At 44.7% G+C, this 23,002-nt stretch overlaps 1 protein-coding gene and 1 long non-coding RNA gene across 13 annotated transcripts in view; both read left to right on the top strand.

Annotated features, from left to right (window-relative positions):
- The window catches only part of LOC138685102 (uncharacterized), a 466,921-nt gene that overhangs the window by 351,153 nt on the left and 92,766 nt on the right, over positions 1–23,002 (top strand). The window lies entirely within an intron of this gene.
- The window catches only part of EPHA5 (EPH receptor A5), a 203,818-nt gene that overhangs the window by 163,989 nt on the left and 16,827 nt on the right, over positions 1–23,002 (top strand). For 7 of the 12 annotated variants that reach the window (XM_069782205.1, XM_069782196.1, XM_069782237.1 and 4 more), the window contains exons 9-15: positions 1,251–1,316; positions 8,153–8,220; positions 9,642–9,767; positions 10,814–10,999; positions 15,998–16,059; positions 16,879–17,088; positions 18,930–19,079. In XM_069782205.1, the coding sequence (XP_069638306.1) occupies positions 1,251–1,316; positions 8,153–8,220; positions 9,642–9,767; positions 10,814–10,999; positions 15,998–16,059; positions 16,879–17,088; positions 18,930–19,079 (868 nt within the window). The remainder of the gene's footprint in view (positions 1–1,250; positions 1,317–8,152; positions 8,221–9,641; positions 9,768–10,813; positions 11,000–15,997; positions 16,060–16,878; positions 17,089–18,929; positions 19,080–23,002) is intronic. The other 5 variants (XM_069782261.1, XM_069782252.1, XM_069782244.1 and 2 more) reach the window with 1 other exon arrangement.

The raw sequence follows: 23,002 nt of genomic DNA, 5'->3' as shown, positions 1-23,002 counted from the left end.
TGGAGAGGTTTAGTGAAGGCTGAGCTGCTCCCATGTTAGTATGACTGTACAAGCAGGGGCATTATGAAAATACAAAATATTGTCAATTATAGTAAAAAATATTGGCATCATTGTTCAGAAAATGTTAGCAAGTTGTTTTGCTGATGCAAAAGGAGCTTAGAAAGACATTCTTCACCAGTTCTAATTTAAGTAAGCACATAATCCAGTATATAATTCTGTAAATCATTGCATGCCTGAAGTTATTTTGCATCATAATTTAAGGCGGTGCAGTTGCAGAATGTTAATTTTGTCTAAATAGGCTATTTTAATGTGTTTTAATGTGTAAGTTATACTTTATAAAAATCTAATGGGCACAATTTTTTTTCAAGAATTACATATTATGATGATTTGCGGAGAAATGATGAGTGAGATCTTCAACTGACTTTAACCGGAGTATGTCTGCACCATTGGGCTCCTGCTTGTATATTGTACTGAAGTTGTTTCTTCTCTACTATGTTCTTTTTCAGGGTGAATTACCTTAGTAGATTTGGTAACAGAAAAAATTGTCCATGCAAGTTCTCTGACAAGGATAAAAGACAATTACTGAGGTGCAGACAGCCTTGGGTTATGGACTGATGCCAGGCAAACCCATACTCTGATTAGACTAGAGTAATGGCTCGGCAGCCTTCAAAAGCAAGCTGTGGACGCACGCAGTGCCTTTCAACTCACCACATTTTGAGTTTACTTAGGCTGAATACTTTCACACACCTCATAAGGTCCGGGTCTGCAGATACATAATGCGCGTGCAAAGCTTCACTGATACAAGGAGACCCAGAAAGGGCTGTGTGCATTAAGTACACGCATAAGGGTCTGCAAAAGCAGGGCTCGCATTCATCCAGTGCTTTTTTTTTCTTAAAGGAAATTGTAACTGTACCGTACGCACGCTTGTGGAAAAAGTCACTTTGCCTGCTCCAGGGCAGGTGCTTAAGTTTAAGCACATGGGTGGCCCCGTTAATCCTAATGGTGGTACTCAAGTACGGGAAACACATGGTTAATTGCTTTGCAGGACCAGGGTCTATACGCTCTCCTCAAGGTGTTTTTCCCCAATGGTAGCACATGCCAGGAAATTCTTGCAGCCCAGGGTGTTAAGGTCTAAATAATAATTGCAATACGAAGGAAGAAGTGCGTATAAAAATGTTGCAAATGTATTTGCACCTTTCCAGGGCAGTGGGATTATTCCTTATCCTGGGCCTTTTTTGTTTGCTTTTCAGTTGCTGCGATCATGGCTGTGGGTGGGCTTCTTCTCTGCGTGCTGTTGCCTATCCGAGCCTAACATGGTCAGTGTTCCCACCTGTGCTGGCTCCTATTTCGTGTCCTCCCTCCATGTTTTCTGTGCAGTCTGCCTCTCCCTCCCTTTCTTGTATTGGCCTGGAAATCGCTTTCTCATCTGATCTCTGCACCCAGCTTGTCTATCTCAACAACTGGAAATAGCGTGACCTGAAGCAGAGTGTGTCTCCAGCAAGAGCAGGAGTCCCAGGGGAAAAAAAGCCTGATATGTTATGCTGTGATCGATCCAGACACCACACCAGCAATGTCATATGTCATAATAAAACATCATGTATGCTGGACACTTCATCAAATTCTGCTTCTTGTCACAAAAAGGGGCCAGGGGAGGTAATTTGCCCTCAGAAAGGAAACAGGGGGCAGGCGGGAGTGGAAAGGTATTTAGTGGCATGTAACATGCATGTCAGTGAAATGAACTGTATGTCATTGACATACATGTCAATGTATGACATACATGGCAATACATGATGCTGTTTGCCAACGATATGCTCCAGCAGCGCTGGACATATCTCTGTGGGTGTCAAGAGCTGCGTGTCCGTGCTGCATGCTGCCCTGTTCTGCCACCGTCTGGGCTGCCTCACCAGTTTCTGGTCTCTTGTACTCTCCCCTCTTTTCTAACTAATTAAAGGAAAGGTGATTTTAATTTCTGTTGGTTTGACTGGATGCGAGTTGAGTTGCTCCCCGAAGGGAATGTGTTTTAGGTCTCTGAATCGGCTGTAATCTGTGCAGGCAGAGATCTTCCTAAGCCTCCTAGGAGACTCCTGAAATCACCATCCCCATCAGACAGCTGCTTGAGACCATAGGAGCGCTGAGACATCCCATGTGTGTTGTTAAACTGGTTAAAGCATGACAGAAGGTTTTGCAGCATAGCTGGGTGAGAGGTGTGAAACTCTTCTACTGTATTTTCTGAAGGGTGCTGAGGCTTTGCACGGTGGTGGCTGGGTCATGGTGCAGTCCCTGGCTGTGGGGCACTGCAATCACCAATGTGGACAGTTTTTGGGTCCTCTTGTGCTGTATTTTGGCTCTGACAGAAGCCAGAACCAGGGAGTTTGCAAATGCAAATCCCAAAAGCCCTAAAACAGAAGACTTTTTTTTCCTGTTGGAGCATTTTTAAATTGATTTTTGTGACTTCTGAGTGCTTAAGAGCAGCGTTAGCAAGCAAGGATGCTCAGCTCAAAGTGTTTGGCTGCAAAATGTTCTTCTGGTATGTGCAGTCATTCCTGCGAGCCACCGGTTTGGCAATGATTGTGCTAGAAGAAAACCTGCTGGTACTTCTGTTGTCTGTCGTGCCTGTGCCACCAGTGCATGAGCAGTCCCTCACTGGGAGTCATGCTTCAAATGTCCTCAGCAAGGCTGCCAACCAGAGAGTGGCAGCAATGGAAAATGCTTCTCAAAGGAGACTGGGAAAGGACTGGATGGCTACGAGGAAGAGAGACGCATGGGGAAAACTTGGCTGACCTGGAAAACACCTTTTGCAAGTTTCCTTCTAAGCTGCAGAGAGACTAATGTGGTAGCAAGCTGGGATGGGGAAATGGGAAGAGTGACTTCAAGGCACGGATGCCGTTGGCTGTGCTATGGGAAGTCACGACAACCTCTTTAGAGAGATTTATGGAGAACACTTCAGAGGGAGCTTCCTGTGAGAGGGGGAAACAGTATCTTGTTTAAATTATTTTTAATTGTTCTGGCAGTGGTTAGGAAAGCAGGGAGTCATTCAGTGCAAAGGCAGGGAAAGACTAAAGGCTAAAAATACCACCACTGGAATTATGAAACTTCCTTTGTAATGTGTCCAAGTTAATCGGAGGTCGAAAGCAGGGTCGCACTGTGTAGAGGTGGACAGCAGAAAGCAGCTGAGAAGACAGTGAACCTGCAACCCTTTAAGAAGGGAACCTGCCCTGGTTCCTCTTTGGCCAGTCATCTAGTGGTATCTTTGAATTGAGCCGAAGATTGTAGCTTGTCATCTCCAGATGTTTTACTGCTCTTTTGATCCCGTTCTCCAAGTTATAGGACTTTGAGAGTAGGTAGAGGAGTTGAATGAGTCAGATTCCCAGCCTGCATGGGTTGCTCCAAGTTACTCCACATGAAAGTTTGGTCCAGTGCAATGGAAGTAACTCATTATAGACATCAAAAAAGCAGGAGGAAAGTGAACAGAAAAATGGGAAACAACTTCCAGTATAAAAGCTGTTTGTTTTACACCAGGCCCTTGAGTATTCCCTGGTTTTGTGATACTGATTATATTCTAAGATTGCAAGCAGCAAAGGTGAATGCTGAACATGGACCAACGTCACTAGAGGTAGACTTTTGCCTCTGGCTCGCAGTATCGTTGTTGTTTATCCAGGATAAAAGTATTTTCTGAACAAGTAATTGTCTCCACACATGAGCTGAGGTGACAGGATCTTGGCCAGATGAACGGATCCATGTTTGTTTATTCCTCTGGGTGGAACGCGGTCCTGCCCTGCAACACGTATGCAGCCTTATTGCTTTAACATCTTGGCATAAGTAGTATGAAACGAGCACTAACCCCTTGTAAACAACAATCTTGCAGTCCTCTCAAACGTCCTGTAAAATGACGGCTCAAGATGGGTTGGATGTATTCCTCAAAGTTGATTTATTGTAAAAGATGTGCTTCTGAGTGAAGGTCTTGCCCCTGAAAAGCAAGTGGCATTTTGTCTCTGTTTCAGAGAAGCACACAGAGTTCATTTATCTCATATTTAAGAGATTAAATACATGTATAAATCTCTGCAGGACTGGGTTGGGAGATTGCATGCTGCTTTGGGGCGCAAGCCATTCGATGGTACTGGCTGCACCTAACAAGGTGAGGTCCCTTTCCTCATTGGGAATGTCTAAATGCTGTCCCCACGTGCATTTCTAGTAACACCTTGGCTGTGTGCTGAAATGTTTTGGCCTACGACTATAAAAAAAGTATGTAAAGACTCTCCCACATCACTGCCTAGGCCATCCTGCCTGAGTTGTGACCAGAGCGGTGACCCCAGCTAGGGAGATGGAAACTCCTTCCCTTGGGCATTCTGTGGTTTTTGGGGATACCTCGGGTGGCCGAGGAGCCACACACCACCCAGCAAGGGCACCCTGAAGTACAGTCAGACACAAAGCATCTCCATTGGTCCAGGGAGAGCAAGCATCTTCCTGCCTCCTTTCTTGAAGGATTTTTCTCCGTGAATTGTCTTCTGCCATGCGCGGCAGTGGGCTTCAGTTTCCCAGCTGAATTCTTCATCTTTCTACCTGTCCGTTTTATATTTTATAAACCTATATAGGGATCATTTTACAACTTCACTTTTATAATCTGCCCCATAAATACTTTACGAGCTGCCTGCCAATCTGCAAGTAGTTTTTAAATAAGACATGATGCCTTAAGAATATTTAAAGTCTCACTTTTTTTTCCTCTGATATTTTTATTGAAAAACACAGAGCTGTGCAAGGAAGACATCTGCTTTCTAGATACAGAAACTGGGACAAATCCACAACAGAAGTAAATGAGTTGAGATTCAGGTGTGCTGCTGAATTACATTAACTCTTTGGCTGAGTGTCTTCAGCTCAGTGGGAGATGAAGCGAGTGTCAGGATCTTTATGCTTTTGCTGTACGTGATACAGAAAAGATATAGGAAATCTATGGTTTGTACAATGACAATAAACTAGAGAATGAGGCTTCCATCAGGAGGCTTTTGACTTGCAGCTTTTCCAATAAATATTAAGAGCAAATGCATGTGCAGAAATAGATTATTTCACAAATAAGTGGGAGCTTTTTCTTCCCCCTAAATATATTACAAAGCCATAATATTTAGATACTTTTTTCTGCCAGTAAGAGTCACAGAGTGAATCAGGAATGTTAATGTGAAATAGCAGATTTTTATGGGATTTAGCTGGGGAAGAAAGGAGAATAAAATGCTTGTGTGTGTTACTTAAAGCATCTGAAGGTCAAGAAGGGAAGAATTTCGGTTTAGCCCCAGTCAGCACGTACATGGCTTGTTTCTCTGGATAGTTTAAGAAAGTGAGCATGCGAAGGACACAAGTGGTTGCAACAGGCAGGTTTTGCTGCAAGCTTTGTTACTGATGCCCAACTGTTGCTTGACAGTCGCAGTCCACTAGCTGCCATTTCACTTTCGTGTGTCTTGTCAAGGCTTGTTTTAACGATGCTTTGGGGGTCCCAGAGCCTGATTTTGTATGCTAATGTGACATGCTGCTGTATGTGTTACCTAGCTTGAGAGAGGGGGACAGCTGGAGCCAACTGGTTTGCATTGGCCCTTTGAGTGTGTCCCTGGGCAGTAAAACATGGACCACTGTGCATCAAGGTGTACTTGGATCACTGGACACAAGCGATGGCATGTTCCCCGTTTCTGTCTCCTCCCTCTTTATGGTCAAAGAATCAGGAGATGGAGGTATTAAAAAGGATAATGTTAGAAAAGCCTATTTATAGGTGAAGTACTCCAAACCTGAGGAAGAGATTAAGGCATTTGCTCTAAAAGATGAACAGAAGAAATTGTGTATATGTGCATTTGGTAGAAAGATTGAGACATTTGTGTATTTTTAAGAGGAAAATTGAGTTATACACCTCAATCCAGAAAATTACTTCTGCAGAAAACTGATGTAACTTTTGGCAACTTGCCGCAGAAAAATTTGGGGCTGCCAGAAGTGGGAATTGATACTGATACTCTTATCTCTAGTTTATGTACTTAAACGGGGAGGCAGTGTGATGAAGAAGGAGAAGAATCCATTTTCACCCAGGGATCGTGAATACCAAAACACACTTTGAAATGACCCTTACTCCCAGGGTCTCCGCGTACACCTAGTGCTTAGTTTTTTAGTTAATTAGGCAGGACCCCATCTCAGGAAATGGCACTGCTGCTGCTAGAGCAAGGCAACGAGCACCAACATGCGGATAACTGAGCCGTGTCTCCAGGCACCTTGTTGCCGCTCTCGTGGGTTTTGCATTTGGAGCGTGATGGTCTCAGCTTGTTCGCTGCTGCTGAAATTGCACCCTGCGTGGATAGTCTGGCTGTTTATCAATGGCAACCCATTTATCTCGCTGCCTGTGTCCCCAGACCGCCTGTCATCCTCCCCCCTTGTCTTCTGCACTTTGTCTCAATCCATTCCTCTGTGCTTGCACAACCTTTGCAGTCTGTTTTTTCCTCCTCTCCCCTTTGCACAGGTCTCCCTTTCTCCCTGAGGTAAGCTTGTGTGCCTGCTCCCCTTCCCTGGAGTAACCCCAGGAGCTCATGTTGCTTTTCCCCTCCTCGACCCTCCAGTGTCCAGCTCTGCTGGGGCCAGCTCAGCGGCAGTGCATGCGTCCCATCATGTTGGGGCTTTTGTTTGTAATAGTGATCGTTTCACAAATCTGGTGCCAAAATCCTATAGCCGAAAGGCTGCTTGGCCCCTTGCATCCAGGCAGGCAGCAGTTCCCTGTAATAGGACTTCACGCTGAGGGCATGTTTCATGCAGATGCCTATTACTGCCTCCTCCTAATTACAGTTTTGTTTCTGCTAATCGTGTGCTCCTCCTTGCTGCGAATGATGCTGGAGTTCTTGCATCCCCCTGTCTCAAAAATCATGGGCAATGGAAGAGAAGACTCCAAGTTTCTCAGCTTTAAGCGGCTTCTTGGTAACCTGAGGCTTTATTTGAGGTGTGCCAGCTAGTGATCCTGCTGCATGCTGGCTGGCTTGCAGGTGTCTGTTGCAGGTTTTTCACTCTACCAAGCAGTGTGCCTCTGTCTCATGTCCATGTAGTTGGCTTTAAGAATGATCTAGTTCCTGTACCCAGTTACTTCAGGTCCTTGGAAACACTGCCACATATATGTGCACCATACGTATGTCATCCTGTATTTTTAAGTGTATATATATATGTGTATATAGCAGTTCTCCTTGCCTATGCAGTTACCCTGTGGCTTCCTACGTGGTTGTCTGAGTGAAGCAGGTCTCAGAAATGCCACCAAAGCAGCCAGTTAATGCTAATGCAATAACATTGCCTAGAGAAACAGCGAGAAGAGTGTGGGACAAGTCAGGGAAGAGCAGACAAAGACTAATAGAAGGATGCCCCGGGGGAGATGTGACTCCCACATGGCTGTGGTTGCAACTCCATGGTAGGATGCAGCAGCATCCTTGCACTGCCTGGTGCTAATGTGGGAGCGAGATAGGTCAGGCAGTGACTGCATGCCTTCTTCCATCTTTATTGCTGCTGGGCAGAGGGGATTGCATGAACGGTAGCTCACCTGCGTAAAGACAGGAGATGTGCAGGAAACCCCATCAGAGCCAGGAGTACATAGGAGACCCTTGAAGGCAGTGAGGCAACACGTTTGGGCTTTTTTTTAAGCCATTATTTTGCATGTGTATAAGGTGTTAATGTTTACACAAGGCTGTTTTCTAAAGTATCAAAATTTAAACTTCTGCGCAAATGCCCAGTGGGTGAAGGGGAGCATGCAATACATACAACATGGTGCCTGCAAAAGCTCTGCAGTCCAGGAGATCTTGCTTCTGCGATTCGAACGTTTCATCCCATTCCCCTTCCATCATCCTTCCTGTTCTTGCTTTTTTCTTGTTCTTAATAATAGCTGAATTAGATGTATGGTAGAGTGGAATTGTTCAGAAGCATCTGTGGGATTTGGAAACACAAGTCCAATTGAAAGTCAGTGGGCCTTGGGCCCTGAATCCCGTTAGGGAAATTGCAAGTAGTTTGATGAGCTAAAACTGGGACAGCAGCAGTACAGCCACTAGAGAGGTTGGACTCGTTGCTGCTCTGGGTTTTTGTGCTTTGTGTGATTTGAAGTAAAGAGAGGGGTTCTGCCATACCAGAGACAAAAACACTCTTCTGGGTTTTTTTCCAGGCGATGTGGCTATAGCAAGGCTAAACAAGATCCAGAAGAAGAAAAGATGCATTTTCATAATGGCCACAGTGAGTAAAGACCAAACGTATATATGTGGTTTTGGCTGTCTGTGGTAAAGAGAAATACAACTGAGAGAGGGTTTAAAAAAAAAATAAAATTCTGGTTTTGGTGGTAATTCACAAAAGAACTGTTTGTTCTGTTATTCAGTAAGTCCCCACCTGCCCCTGCTCCAAGCCCCATAGAGAGCTGAACATTTGAACAGTCCTTATGTGTGCCCAGCTATTCACACCTGTATGTTTGCAGCAGATCTTTCTAGCGAGCCATTTTGTTCTGTTCCTCTCTTTGCTGTGTGACCCAAGGTGCTATTAATTTTGCCTCGTTGGCACATAACACCTCTACATTTTCGTGGTCTGGACGTGTCAGTCCAGAATACCTGTTTGAAACCCTTGCTCCACCCCAGCCAACTGTGAGGACCAAGCCCACAGCTACTCTTTGCCTTGGATGCCTTTGCAGAGGCGTGAGGAGTAACGCCTACTTCTTCCTCCTAGGAAGCTTTCAGAAATGCTGTGTTAATGTCTTATATATCAAAAAAACCCTGCAGTGATGCTAGAAAGTGCATCTCATGGTTATTATCAGTCCTTCCATACATCTAAAGCCAGTGTTTGAAAAGCTTGCCTTCATCAAGTGCTGTGGGATCTGGGGATGGGTAACAGCGAGGTGCCTTTTGGGGTGGAAAAGGCAAACGCATCTTGAGTGAAAGTCAAATTTCCATTAGTGCTATGTAATGAAGGCAGCAGGAAGCAAATCAATTAAGAGCCACAGTGTAATGTAGCTGTCTTATTAGACTGATGAGCAGTTCTTCATGTGAGTAGCCTTAATGATTGTCAAAACAAACTTATAATACGGATAATGAAAATACTTTTTCCCTTCTCAAGTCCTGGAGAAAAAGCCTGCTATTGATTATATTTATACTGGTACAACCCACAGGCTTTGTACTGCAAATATTCAGTTCATTTAAATCTCAGTAACTCCATCTGAAATAATGTGGCCAATTGATTAGCTAATATGTGACTGGTAGGGCATAATTTATTGCAGCTCTCCATCAACCCCCACCCATCGAACTTGCTTTGCAAGTTGTTCCCTTAACATTTTGCTTTTTGTACTTTTCCTCCTGGCGTACGCTTTCCAGACCCAGAAAGGGATCCTTTTGCACCAGACCCCAGACCAGCCTGTTACGCAGCGCAGAGAGGGATTTTTAGCTGTGCATCATTCCAGCTGAGCGCTGTCATGTGCTTTTCTAAATATGATGAAATTGCACCTCACATATAAACTAAATGTCATTTTCCAAGAATACTATTCAATTTTCCTGTAGAAATAGGTTTCCCTGCTACAATGTTTTCCAGCAAAGCAGAGTACAAGGGACAGGAGTGTGTATTGCCCGTTTTCTGTCATGCCATGTGCCATTAACGCTCTTAATTTGTGTTTGCAGTTAAGCTGCCTGGAGTGAGGACCTACATTGACCCCCACACCTACGAGGACCCTAATCAAGCCGTCCATGAGTTTGCTAAGGAAATTGAAGCTTCGTGCATAACCATTGAAAGAGTTATTGGAGCTGGTATGGAAATGCATTTCATCACCCTTAGCAGCATGGAGGATTGGCTTTCTTAACACGAGAGATCTGAGAAGGGCTGTAAAATATTTGTGCTGTTAGGTACCCTGCACGTGATGGGGAGAACGTTCCAGATGAAGTTTGGGACAAACCTGTCATTGTCTGTGGTTTTGAAATTCAGGGACTGAACTAAAAATGGCAGAAAATGGTCACGTTTGGGCCAAGCTGAGTTATTTCAATGGATGCTAGGGGTAATGAGTCACTTAAATTTTCAGCTTCTTTTCACCATTTTAACCTTTTTCTCCTCCCCCATTAAGGTCAGTCTTGAAGCAAAAATTAAGAATAAGAAGTCATCTGGGAGAGAAAAAAAAACCCACAAACCGAAGTCCAAAGCTTTTAACATCCTTGGTTAAGAGAAGAAACTCCCATTTTCTTTCCAGTTAAGCTGTTTGTTTGGAGTAGCATCCAACCTTAGGGATATTTTCTATCCTCTGAAATTGTGTTTTTGGAGGTAATTTACTGTTCACCAGAAAAAAAGAAAAAAAAAATCCATTTGGGTTACTTTTTAAAAAAGGTGGTCATAAAATTGGAAAGGGTTTATAGTCTATAAAAATATACGTTGCTGTGAAAGGCTAACAGCATTCCATCTATTTAACTTACCAAAGGAAGGTTAAGAAGCGAGTGGCTTGTGTTTTACAGCTATCTACACAGGGCAGTGATATAGGATGTGACAGGACTCTTTCATCTAGTAGACAAAAACATGAAATGAGGAAAAAGCCCAACGGAATATAGAGCATAACTCTTTAAATATAGGAGAATTATACTGTTCTTTCTAGTTTTCTTGTGCTTATGAATTACTTTGCTTGCGGTATGCCAGCTATTTGAGGTGGCAATCACTGTGATGTTCAGCTTTCCATATCCATGAGTGCGGGACAGCCCTGCGTGCTTTTGATCAGCTATCCATAGGGGCTGGGTTGCATGCTGTAGATGGATGTGCACTGTGCATTCCTTCGATGTGCCATGATCCCATTCATTCTGATTTTTCTCTGAAGGTGAATTTGGGGAAGTCTGCAGCGGACGGCTGAAGCTGCAGGGAAAGCGTGAGTTTCCAGTGGCTATCAAAACCCTGAAGGTGGGCTACACAGAGAAACAGAGGCGAGATTTCTTGGGAGAAGCAAGCATCATGGGGCAGTTCGACCACCCCAACATCATCCACCTAGAAGGCGTCGTCACAAAGAGTAGGTACAATTTGCTGTGGACTGCTGTCCTTGAACACTGGCTGATGGAAGAGTTGGTTAGAGGCAGAAGACCTGGGTAATTCACATTTTGACTGCACCTTTCATAAGTTCTCAAAAACCAGTGAACTTCCCTTGCCCGAAGTGTCACACTTCGTAGGTCCAGCCAGGAACAGGTTCCTTAACGTTGTAAAGCGGGTTTGTGCCTGAAGGATTTCAGCGTTCTTCCAGCTAGAATGGACAGATAATGGCTAAAATTATAAAAAACATTTCACTCCCCCTGCAAACCTTGCCTCACCTAGGCATAATATGCATGGGCTAAGAGAAAACCCCTCTTCAAAGGCCCCAAATTAAATGATACAGAAATAGGAGATGATATGCCTGGCCAGCCTCAGGCAGTGGGTGGGTGATGTAGATGGTGGCAAGCCTGGGATGTCTGAATGCCGGTGGAGTGTGCTGCCTGACTTCTGCCTTGCAAGTAGTTCAGCAGCACTTACCGCCTGCAAAATGCAAGAGCATTTTGAGCACAGTGATGCCGAGCCACCCGCTAAGTTTTTCGAGCAAACTCACTTCTTATTCCTGCCTTTATTTGTTTACTTTTGAAACCGCATGAGCCCCAGGGTGAGCAAAGATGTTCCAAGAAATGGGAAGCAATTGCCCTGGCAGGGAAACAGGGAAGATTTTGCTAACAAGAGTCTGGGGAAAAAAAAAAAGAAAAAAAAAAAAACAACCAAAAAAAATACCCCAAAACACAACCCCTGATGATTTCCAGCCATCATATTTTGAGAAACCACTGAAGCAAAGCCCACAGGAGGGTAGTGCTGAGCCTTGTGATCATTTACACAGGATGTGAGCAAGGACAGAAGTTAGCTGAAGTTTTGCTTTCCAGAAGCAGGGAAGAAGAACGGGAGTGTAGCTGAAGATGACAGGACTGTGTAAAACCACGATTAGGGCAAGCTCCCCCTGGGATCTGCTAGTGATGTCCGTGGTAATAGTTGCCCCTGGTGCTGGCATATAGATTATGAGAGGGGTTGAGGGCTTGGGGAAAATGTGAAATGGCTGGCAAAACATCACAGCATGAGAGTTACCGAGGTCTGACTCCTCAGTTAGCAAAATAACCTTCCATAACTTTCCCAGCCCAGTTCTTGTCCAAATTTCTGTATGCACTAAAGATAAGGGCAGAGGAAGGGAAGGCACATCCGAATGTGCCCAGCTCAAACCTCTGCAGCTGTTGGTGCTGTGCTGAGGCTGTGGGAAAGGTGCAGAGGTGTTGTTACTCTTCCATTTAAAAGCCTTGGAGGATCTACATTATTCGCACCAAGGATTTTTTTTGTTGAAAACAGCTACTCCTTTATTTTAAGATATATTTTTAAGTGTTTCAGGAAGTTTCTGCTAGCTGAAGAAGTACCAGCCGAATGGCTGTCTCCCCTCTTGTCTTTGTGATTGGCAATGTCAGAGCTTAGCTACTGCCATTCAAATGCTGGTGTTTGGGGCTACGTGGCTGCTGTTAGTACCATTTGTCATTCATCAGGGGCAGTGTCTCCAAAATCAGTTCTTTTTCAGAGCTGCAGCAGAGAAGGTACAGAGACACTAGCTGTTCTGTTTGTATCCTTATAACCTACTCAAAATCAATGCTATTTTGGAATCAACAGCCTTTTCTTGCATTTTTCCTTGAAATTGCATTTCCTAAAACTTTTAAGAAAAGAAAAAAAATAACCAAGATAGGTTTCTCCCCCCAAATGAATAGATACCAAAATCTCTCGGAGTCACCTTGTGTAGCCCTTAATACATAAAAGCTCCCATTTCTAGCCCTGCAGGGATGTGGGATATTGGGCAGGAAGCGAGTGATGATTATACATCCATAAAAGCTGATGCGGGCTTGAGTCTTTCTGGCTGCTGGGGCCTCGGGATGGGTGGGAATCCCACTTTTAGAGAGGATGTGCCTCCCTAGCGAGCTGCCTTTTATGTAGAGTGGCCACCTGCTCCAAAGGCCACGGAAAAGCTGGGAGTTTTGCTTCTAAATTGGACTTGGAGCAACTGGAGTTTGGATGCAGGGGGGTACGTGCATTGTGAGCTCTTCATTAGCTCAGTAAATGCTTGTTTAGCACACTCAAAATTTTTTCCATCAGGCATCTAGAGCATCTTCCCAGCTTTTTTCTTTTCTTTTAAATGGACCAAAACAACCTTTATGATTCCCAAACTATGCTGCTATCTCAAAGTATTATTTAACTTCTTTTTCTCTTCAGTGTTTTAGTCATCAGCCTATCGTAGATTCAGACCTTTAAGGTAAAATGTCTTTGCTGCATCATGATTTGCTTTGGAAGTAAATTAAGTTAAATTGAATTAGGCCATTTTTAATTCTGAATGAGACCATCCGCGCAGGGGCTTAATACCATTTAACTAATCTAGTTCAAATGCACACCTTAGTTAATTTGGATTAATCGTCTTCACTGTCCCCGTGCAGACAAGCCCTTAGCTATTTCTGCTTTACAAAGGTAATGACAGTCCTGTTTTCTTTCACAACCCGTTTGGTTGCGCTGATGGTGTGCACGTTGCATTTAGTACATTGATATGAATGACATCTACACACATTTTGTAGCCCTGTAATGCCAGCGGGAGGGAGCCCTGCTGACACAGAGAATCAACCCAGTGCTTTAGAAGGGCTAATGTTTACTTTTAATTTATTTTTGTCCTGGTTTTGGCTGGGATAGAGTTAATTTTCTTTTTAGTAGCTGCTATAGCACTATGTCTTGGATTCAGTATGAGAATAATGTTGGTAACACACTGATGTTTTCGGTTGATGCCAAGTAATGTTTTGTCTAAAGTCAAGGATTTTTCAGCTTCTCATGCCCAGCCAGCAAGAAGGCTGGAGGGGCACAAGAAGTTGGCACAGGACACGGCCAGGGCACCTGACCCAAACTGGCCAAAGGGGTATTCCAGACCATGTGATGTCATGCCCAGTATATAAACTGGGGGGAGTGGGGCTGGGAGGGATCACAGCTCAGAAACTAACTGGGCATTGGTTGGGGAGTGGTGAGCGATTGCATTGTGCATCACTTGTTTTGTATATTCCAATCCTTTTATTATTATTGTCATTTTATTATTGTTGTTATTATTATCATTATTAGTTTCTTCCTTTCTGTTCTTTTAAACTGTTCTTATCTCAACCCATGTGTTTTACCTTTTTCCTTCTGATTCTCTCTCCCATCCCACTGGGTGGTGAGGGAGTGAGTGAGTAGCTGCATGGTGCTTAGTTGCTGGCTGGGGTTAAACCACAACAACTTTGTTGAAAGTTACTCTATTTGTGTCTTTATTTCCATGCTCTTGGATTTGGGGCTAATTTATTCCACGATTACTGTCAACCTGCAGCAGTCCAAGTAATGAAACATAAGTGCCAGAAATCTTACTTTCTTTTCTCTGATGGCAACCAAAGGCAGGAGTCTGAAGGAGGTCCTCCAGGGTGGTGGCATAATGAGATGCCAGTCTTGCTGCAATGCTGTCTTGAAGTGCCAGAGATAAGGGACCCAATGCTATAGTTGGGGGTTTAGTGTTTAAAAACCAAAAATTTTTTTAAAAATGAGATATATCTGGGATTTTCCTTCCCTGCGTAGCCACTGACGTGTTTGCCAACCTATAGCAACATCACCTGAGATCTCCCCTCCCTCCTGCACGCAGCCCATGTTGTGTGTAGACAGACGGCTGTCCTTGAAGATGGGGCCCATTATTTTGTTTGGGACTCAATGATATTTTTCATGGCCCCAAGGTGCATTTCTCATATCAAAAGTAATAATTTTGGCAAGCAGAACTGAAGCAGCACAGGTCCCTCATGCTGTAAAGATAGTATCTGCACAACAGTGAGTGTTTTGATTGACAAGTTCACAATTATCTTTATTATGTAGATAATTAAGCAGTAAATTAGGCAAATAGTTAAGGTAACAGGAAAGTAGGAAGATTAAGATCAATTTAAATGGTAGAACATGCACTGATCTTTAGGAGCATTTACCTTCATGCACATGTTATGACACGTGGCAGCTCTCGTTGATCATTCTATGAAAGACATTTATAATGCACTTTACAAATAATTGACAGCTCTTTTGTCTGTGCTTCATGCTAGCTAATGGAAATTGATTTAAATAAAAAATAATTTACATGTTCTTATAAGATTTCATTGAATTTACAAGGGCTGGAGCACACCACATTAATTATTGCTATGTCATTGTGGCAAGCTAGCGAGAAATTAGATATAAAAACTGAGCAAAAACTATATATAATTACCATTAAAATGACTCGGGCATGAAAATTAATCAAATGGATTTGGAAAAACATTATTATTCCTGTCAACAATAGGAGACCAGGTCTTTTGTTACGAACTTTTATTTTGATTTCCACTTGCACTCCTTCCATACTGAACTCACTTTTGTTCTGCAGCGTAAATATTCCTTTTCTTACTTTCAGATGTGTTTACAAGGGTAGTCACATGGGATTACTTGAATTACAAGGGATGTAATCCCATCCTTTCCTGGTCTTGGTTTTGGTGGCTACTGAGGTCAGATAGGTACTTCAGATCATCCTGGCTGCTCCTGTTGGGCTCCTGTTCTTACTTCAGGGTGTTGAAGCTATAGGGAAGAGTCCAAAGAGGTCGTTGTGTGCAATTTGGCCTCTGCAAGCTTTCACCTTGTTCACGGAGATGAGAAGAAGGTTGTGCATAGGTTGCCTGGTTTCAGCTTGCAACGTCTTCCTCAAACATAATCTAAACACTCCAAGGCTTGGTACCCCACCCATAATAAGGGATTACTTTTTCATCCCCTCCTCCTCGATTCCCCTATTTCTACATATATTCTGGCAAAAACTAATGTCATCCTGCTGGGACAGCAGTGTGTCCGTGTAGATTTACTGTGGCATGGCTGTATATTCACATTCAGATGCATTATGAAAAGACTTTATTATTGTTCACTTTTTTTAAAATAAATTGCTAACAAACTCTTGTGCTTTTTTTCACAGGCAAACCAGTAATGATAGTGACTGAATACATGGAGAATGGTTCTCTGGATACATTTTTAAAGGTAGTACTTAGATCCTTTTTCCAGGGGTACATTGGTTAAAGTTTGGGTTCTTTGTAAATGGTTAATATCAATGAAAATGTTTGCTGGGTGCTGGTCCAGCTGTTGATGCTGTCTGGAGGCAGGAGTAGCTCAGTTGTCTGTTTGATCTATATTTATACAGCATCATGAAGGACCTGGTTTGTGCATTGATACAAACAAAAAAGAATAAATTGGAGGATATTATGTTTATTTTAGAAGGCAGTCTGCTGCGTGGAAATGATTAACTTATCCTCCAAAATTTGATGTGTTTCAAGAGCACATCCATACTGTATCATGGCAAACCCCAGACATGTCAGAGTTTTTCCATGAAATGTAAGAGCTAGAGAAGGGAGGATAGGGGAAGTGGTTAGAAATGCAGTGTGGCAACGTGGGGAAGACCTCCTAACCCCAGATATTCACATGTAGACCTCTGCAGGTAGGATCTCTGTGCAACCTGGTGCCATTCAGTTGGCTGACTAGGAGACAGCCCACCCTGGTGCCTTTATACACATAACTACATGTGTTCACTCCCAGTTGCGGTCTCTTTATCAGTCACCAGGGGACATAGCTCTCTCCTTGATCTCCAGTGAAGAGAACTACATTTCCTTAGGTTTGTCTCTAGAGATCCTAATCCAAACAGTGAAACTTTGAAAAGCTTCATGGTCAGAGCATGAGAGTAATGAATTATTAATTTCCCTGTTTTTCTTCCTTGGAGACTTGCCTTTGCATTTTTACACATGCACACACAATGCTGAGGGTGCGGAGACTCTCAGCTGATCAAATGTCTCCTTCCTTTTGCAGAAGAACGATGGGCAGTTCACAGTCATTCAGCTGGTCGGGATGCTGCGAGGCATCGCATCAGGAATGAAGTACCTGTCTGACATGGGTTACGTACACAGAGATCTGGCCGCCAGAAATATCCTAATCAACAGCAACTTAGTCTGCAAGGTGTCAGACTTCGGCCTCTCCAGAGTCCTGGAAGATGACCCCGAAGCAGCGTACACAACCAGGGTGAGTTATGACGATACTGAACGGATGACCTCAAGAAAAATGTATTCCCTGCCACATTTTGGCATTCAGGCTCTCTAGCAAAGAGGTTTCTACAAATCCAGAGCCTCTAAGCTGTGCACGAGCATTTGGCCAGGTGTTACCAGTTAATTATTATCAGATTAATTTTGTAAATGCCTGTAACTTTGTAGTGGGGATGGCCAAATAAGGCAGAACTTAACTAATAACTTTTAAGTTCATGTTGGGCACCTGAGTCAAATAGCAAAATTTGCAAAGGTGCTGCCCTTCCAGCTCTATTCTGTCCTCTTTGGTGAATACCAAAGGGAAGAAAGAACAAGAGCTAGTGCTTTGCTTAGGCACCCATGCAGAGATGTAAGATATGGTCTTCTGGACAATTTGACCCTTTTAAAACATTGGTAAGCATGTAATGCCCATTGCAAATGATGCACATTGCCCTCAACGTTACCCTGTTGAAGGTGATTTCCCCCAACCTGAGAAAGAGTGTCTCCAGCCTCAGTGCTCTGTGCCTTTCCATGCTTGATCCATCCTTTCAGGGCATCAGCCTACCCATCCCAGTGCAAGGCCACGTGGCCCCAGCACTGCAGAGAGGGTGTGGACAGGACCCATCCTCAGCAGCACAGGCTTGGAGAGAGCCTCCAATATTCATGGCAGTGATTGGCACTCTTGGACATGTCCTGTTAGCATGTTTTTCCAAGGGTATTGTTTTACGGGTGGTGGGAGCTCTTTGGGCCACGTTCCCAGTTCCCGTGGAGATCTGGGAAAGGCCTTTCAGCTCCTGGCAGTCACAGACCCCGCGACGGGACTCAGCGCACGGCTGGACCAGAGCCTCCCTGCAAGGTGGAGGGCTCTCAGCCAGCCCTGCTGCGGCTGCAACGTGCTGCCATGTGCTAATTGGCTCTGCTGAGAATCTGGCCCCTCACTTAAGGCATGCGCTGATAAGCCTGTGAATAAATAATTACTGGAAGAAGGGACTTTTAAAAATTTGCTTTGAAGATGTGTTCCAAATTCTACCTTTTTCCAATTACAAACACTGTTAGGGGGCATTCAGGGAGACTTTCCAATATTTAGCTCAACACTGGGAGGAAGGGACTTCACAGTAAAATATATTTTGATATAAATCAAGGGAGACAACTCTTTAAACCCAATGAGAAAAGTATTCCTTAATCCGAACTCTCCTTTCCCTCCCCCCTTCCTTCTCAGAGCTGGTCTGAAGTTTGATTTCTAAAATGGTAGAAAGGGGAAAAGGAAACAGCAAAGCACATTTGACAGCTGTAGCATCATTTTCAGTCCCACAGCAGAGGCCAAGTAGGCTGGTCTTTGCACACACAGATTTCTGTGCCTGCTACGCAGATCTCTGCACGATCAGGACTGCATTAAAAAAAAAAAAAAAAAGAAAGAAAAAAGGGCATTACTTCCGCAGCAATTTGCATGAAGCCCTCGTTAGATCAAAGTCTTCCTCAGCTTCAGAGCTGTCTGTTCCTCCCCCGCTTGCTCTCGGAAATGGAGGAACTGTATTCCCCTACCAACCCGTGCAACATAATTGAGATGTTGATCCTATACATGTCCCAGCATTCAAACAGCATTCAAACAACAAACCTTCAGGACAGCCAATTAGTAGGCAGCCTACAAATGCTTATGGGCTGAGATAATGTGGAAAGGGGCCCCATGCTGTCAAACAGATTTACTTTAAAATTCGATGTCTCTTTCCAGAGAGAAAATAACATCCCTTAGTGCTCTAAGAAGTGCTGTTTTGTCCTCTTTTGCATGTTCTCTGCCCTCCTCTGCAATCTGCTTTTTGAGGGTTTTTTTCCTTTTCCTTCTAGGGAGGGAAGATCCCCATCCGATGGACAGCACCTGAAGCAATCGCCTTCCGTAAATTCACATCGGCCAGCGATGTCTGGAGCTACGGCATCGTGATGTGGGAGGTGATGTCCTACGGCGAGAGGCCTTACTGGGAGATGACAAACCAAGATGTAAGCACGTGCGAGAGCTGCCGCGTGATGGGACTTTGAGGGCTCGGCATTCATTCTGCAATCAGAGAGGCAGGATGGGGACAGGAGAGCTGCTGTAAAAATGGCTTTGCTCTCCCATGCCAGACAAAAATGATCCTCCCGTTTGATGCTTTTTTTGCAGCAGCAGCAGCAGCCCAGAACAGGCTGTGCGCAGAGGGAAATGTGTCTACACAGAGACAAGCCTGCTTCCCCCAGCAGACCGCTGGAGCTTCACTAATGCTGTTAGAGCTGGAGCCTGTCCCTCCTCTGCTTAATGACAAAGGTCTGCTAGGGGATAGATGCTGATAAACTGGCAGCATTTCAATTGTGTGTCCAAACCCCTGCTGCCATGTAAAGCAGAAGCTCAAGAGAGTCATGGTAAGGGCTTTATTTCCCTGCACAAAAGCTGGGTGATTTGATCTATTGATGGCAGTCCAGAGAGCTGTGTCTCGGTTGCCCTCGCGTTGCTGATCTCGAGAGCATAGTTCTGCTCCTGTTGTGAACATCTTGCAAGTCTGTGCTAATGCAAGCTCTCATGGTTCATTTGTACAGCACTGTACAAGTTGTGTCCCCTTGCTCCTGGACCCCAGTCCCCCTTGACCCTCTGACCTCAAGGCCACCCTCTGAAGCATCTCCAAACAGGGAGATGCCTGGGGATACTGTCTCCCTTCTGACTGCAGCTCTGATCCCAGCCTGTGTAAGGATCTCTTGATCCTACTGCAGGGCTACCTTCTACCCTGAGCTCACCATAAACATCTGTCCTTGTCTATGGCTAAAAGAATTTAAGCCTGGGTTTGCTAGATTTTCTAGGCTTCTCCTTCCTCTTCACATCTCTGCAAACCACGTTGTGTGGAGGTCTCTGAGGATGCCAGCTAGTACATGAGGTCAGGGTCACCATGAGGCATGCGGGGCCCCCAAAGCAGCTCTGCAATGGGAGGGGAAAAGCACCACTCTGCGTGTGGCAAACGGAGTCATTCCTCATCCTTCCCACTTCACCTCTGCAGCCCTGCTGCCTGCGGAGATGATGCTGCCGGCTGGTCAAAGCAAGCAAGTCCTTGCTCCGCTGTGGGTCACAATACCTGATGTTTCATCCTTTTTTTCTTTTTTTGAGCAGCGTCCCTGTCCCTGTGACTTTCTGCCGTTTTGCTGGCAGCAAAGGCTCTGGCTGAGCAGTCTGTTTCTCCTGTGTTTTGTCTGCGGGCCTTTGCCATCAGTGGATGTTACTACCTGTCACACTGAGCTGCTGTCTCATCTCGCTTCGAGTCCAGGCGTGGAAACGAGCGGTACCTTTGAGACGGTCATGCCATGCTTCTTGCCAGGGAGATGAGCGCGTTGTTTAGCATGAATGCCCACCGCTTCTGCGGCTGAGGCTGTCACGTTTGCCGGGAGTTTGGTAAAACAGCATGTATCTACGCAGGGATTTATCTCAATCAAATACAGAGACTTTCTTCTATAGCCTGTGCAGAGAATGCAGCAATTGAGAGCCAAGCTTTTTCAGTCACACTGAGCACTGTAACTATCTTTAATGCTGATTCACCAGCATAGCACAGATGTTGTTCAGTAAACGCCAGACTTAAGATTCAGGCTGGTGCCAGTGAAATAATGCTCTGTGGCCAGGGGGAGTCCCTTGTCTGGATCGTAACACTATGAACATCCACACTTTGCACAACTGTTCCAAAAAGCCCAAATGCCTCCATGCACTGTGGGTCACAGGATGAATTTCACACTTGCCTGAGAAGAAGCAGATAGGGGACTGATTTCTTTAGCAGCAGAAAGCAGAGGACTGGTGAGATGTTTATGACCATTGGTTCCTGCTCAGGCTTTGTTTGGGTTAACTCTCTGTCTATGTGCAGGTGGCAAGTGCCTGGGTGGTGGTGGCCTAGGAAACTTAGTTGAGTGCAGTGGCATGTTTCTCATGCGATTTATGCCTTCCTCCTTCACCTTCTGAAGGCCTCCTCTTCCTCTTTCCTCCCCTGCTTGTGCTGGCAGAAGAATCAGTGGTGTTAGAGAGTGTTGGCTTTCATGCGGAGGACCAGGGGGCTCTGCCCACATGAATTGGACTCCGTTGCACAAGAGTTTCTTGTTGCATGGCTTGTAATTAAAGCACATCATTTGCAAGCATGGTTGGTGATGAGCAAAACGATTCTCACCATGTTACAGATGGATGGCTTTAAAGGAGGTGCAGTGCCGTAGGGCAGGCAGCACTGTAACTGCAAAGGCTACAAACCACATTTTAAAGTCATGCTGGTTTCTGGATGGCCTTCTAAAAATATGCTTTGACTCGACCACAAGATAAGACTGATGCAGGAATTGTTGAGAGGAATTTTGTGGCCTGTGTTACACAGGTTGCTAAGCTAAATGATCACAGTGGTTGCTTTTTAGCCTTCAGACTGGTGGTTTTATGAAAACACAGAGCTAAAAGTGTTGCTTTGGTTTAGTGGAATAGACCATCCCAAATCGTCCTCTCTCAAACATGCAGTTCAGTCACCTCAATCTGTGAGTAGTGCTTGTCCAGAAGAGGAACAGGGACAAAAATGCCTCCTTATAGGTGCAAATTTTAGCTCTTCAAGTCTTACAAAGCAGTACGCACCAATGAGTGGAATGGCGATGTGCCATTTTCTTATTTTCTAAGTGTTGTGGTGGCTACAAGTGACGCGATCTTTGCTGTTTCATTCTTTTGCTCCTCTTATTGCCAGACCCCAAAGCACCTTCAGATGCAAGAGTGTATTTCGGCGTCTAGCTTCTCGCAGTATTTTGATACCATTTACATCGTATCGCCAGAATGAACGACATCCCGTAAATTGAGTTAACGCTATTGATTGTGATGTTGCTGCCAGGAATATCAAACATGCATAACCCCATTGCAGATGTAGTTCTGATATTCTGAGCTGGTGCCAGATGGTCTGCTCCCTGTCTTGCTACTATTTTCTTTCTGCTACAGCTGGAGGATGATCCGTTATTGTTATAAATATAGATGCGGACACAGCAAATAACATTCTCGTGGCTGTGCCACGCTGAGGCTTTTTTTATAGGGCAGCTGCAAATTTGGTATCGGGGACCAGCTGAAAAGCATGATGCAAAGAACAGACAGTGCAGATAGCATAGTGTGGTGAGGCTGGTTTTTGATGCTGCGAGCAAAAGTCAGGCCATAGAAGAGATTGCTTTGCAAGCGCAGGTTGGGTAGAGAGTGGTGCAACTGCTCCACCGACAGATGAAATCTTAGATGGGTGCAAAAGGACTGCAGGTGCTGTGGGCCGGATCTTCAGATGTGCTCACTACCCTCAGAGAAGATTACACAGCCTTACCTAACTTCTTCTCTACTATGTACGTCTTTAGGGAGTTTGAGGTTCCTGCTAGTGCTGCTCAGCCAGCCCAGCTCATTCCTGGGACTATTCCACTTGGCAAAAAGCCCTGTGGAGGACAATTTGAAAGTGAACCATACGGTCCTGAATTTCAGAACCTTCTGAAATGCAATGCCAGCCTGACACAGCTCTTCCTGTACTGCTCGTAAAGGGACTAAAGATCAAGACAACAACTTCCATGCTAACCACAGACCCTTCTTTTTAAACACAGGATGTTTTCAAATTACGAGATGGTGCCTAGAATGAATGGCATCTGAGGCAGTCCTTCGAGTCCAACAGTGAAGCGCTGTGGTTTTCCACATAGCAAATAGCTGCTTCCAGCTCCTTTTGGTCGAGGAGTCTTGGGAGCAGAGGGTGTGAAGATGGGCCACTGGGACTCTCCTGGCGTGGTCACAGACCCTTGCGGCTTGAAACACGAGCTGCATTCTCCTGAAAATTGTAATGGTTCAAAATGGGAACTGCTGGGCTTGGAGCCCTGCTGTAAATCTGCCCCAAACTGGGGAAAACAAGTCGCTTTCTTCAATTCTGCCCCCTTTTATTAAT

Source organism: Haliaeetus albicilla, chromosome 1 (assembly GCF_947461875.1).
Source record: "Haliaeetus albicilla chromosome 1, bHalAlb1.1, whole genome shotgun sequence".
Lineage (NCBI taxonomy): Eukaryota > Metazoa > Chordata > Aves > Accipitriformes > Accipitridae > Haliaeetus > Haliaeetus albicilla.
The sequence above is the reverse complement of the archived record's forward strand: the minus strand, read 5'-3'. Positions and strand labels throughout refer to the sequence as shown.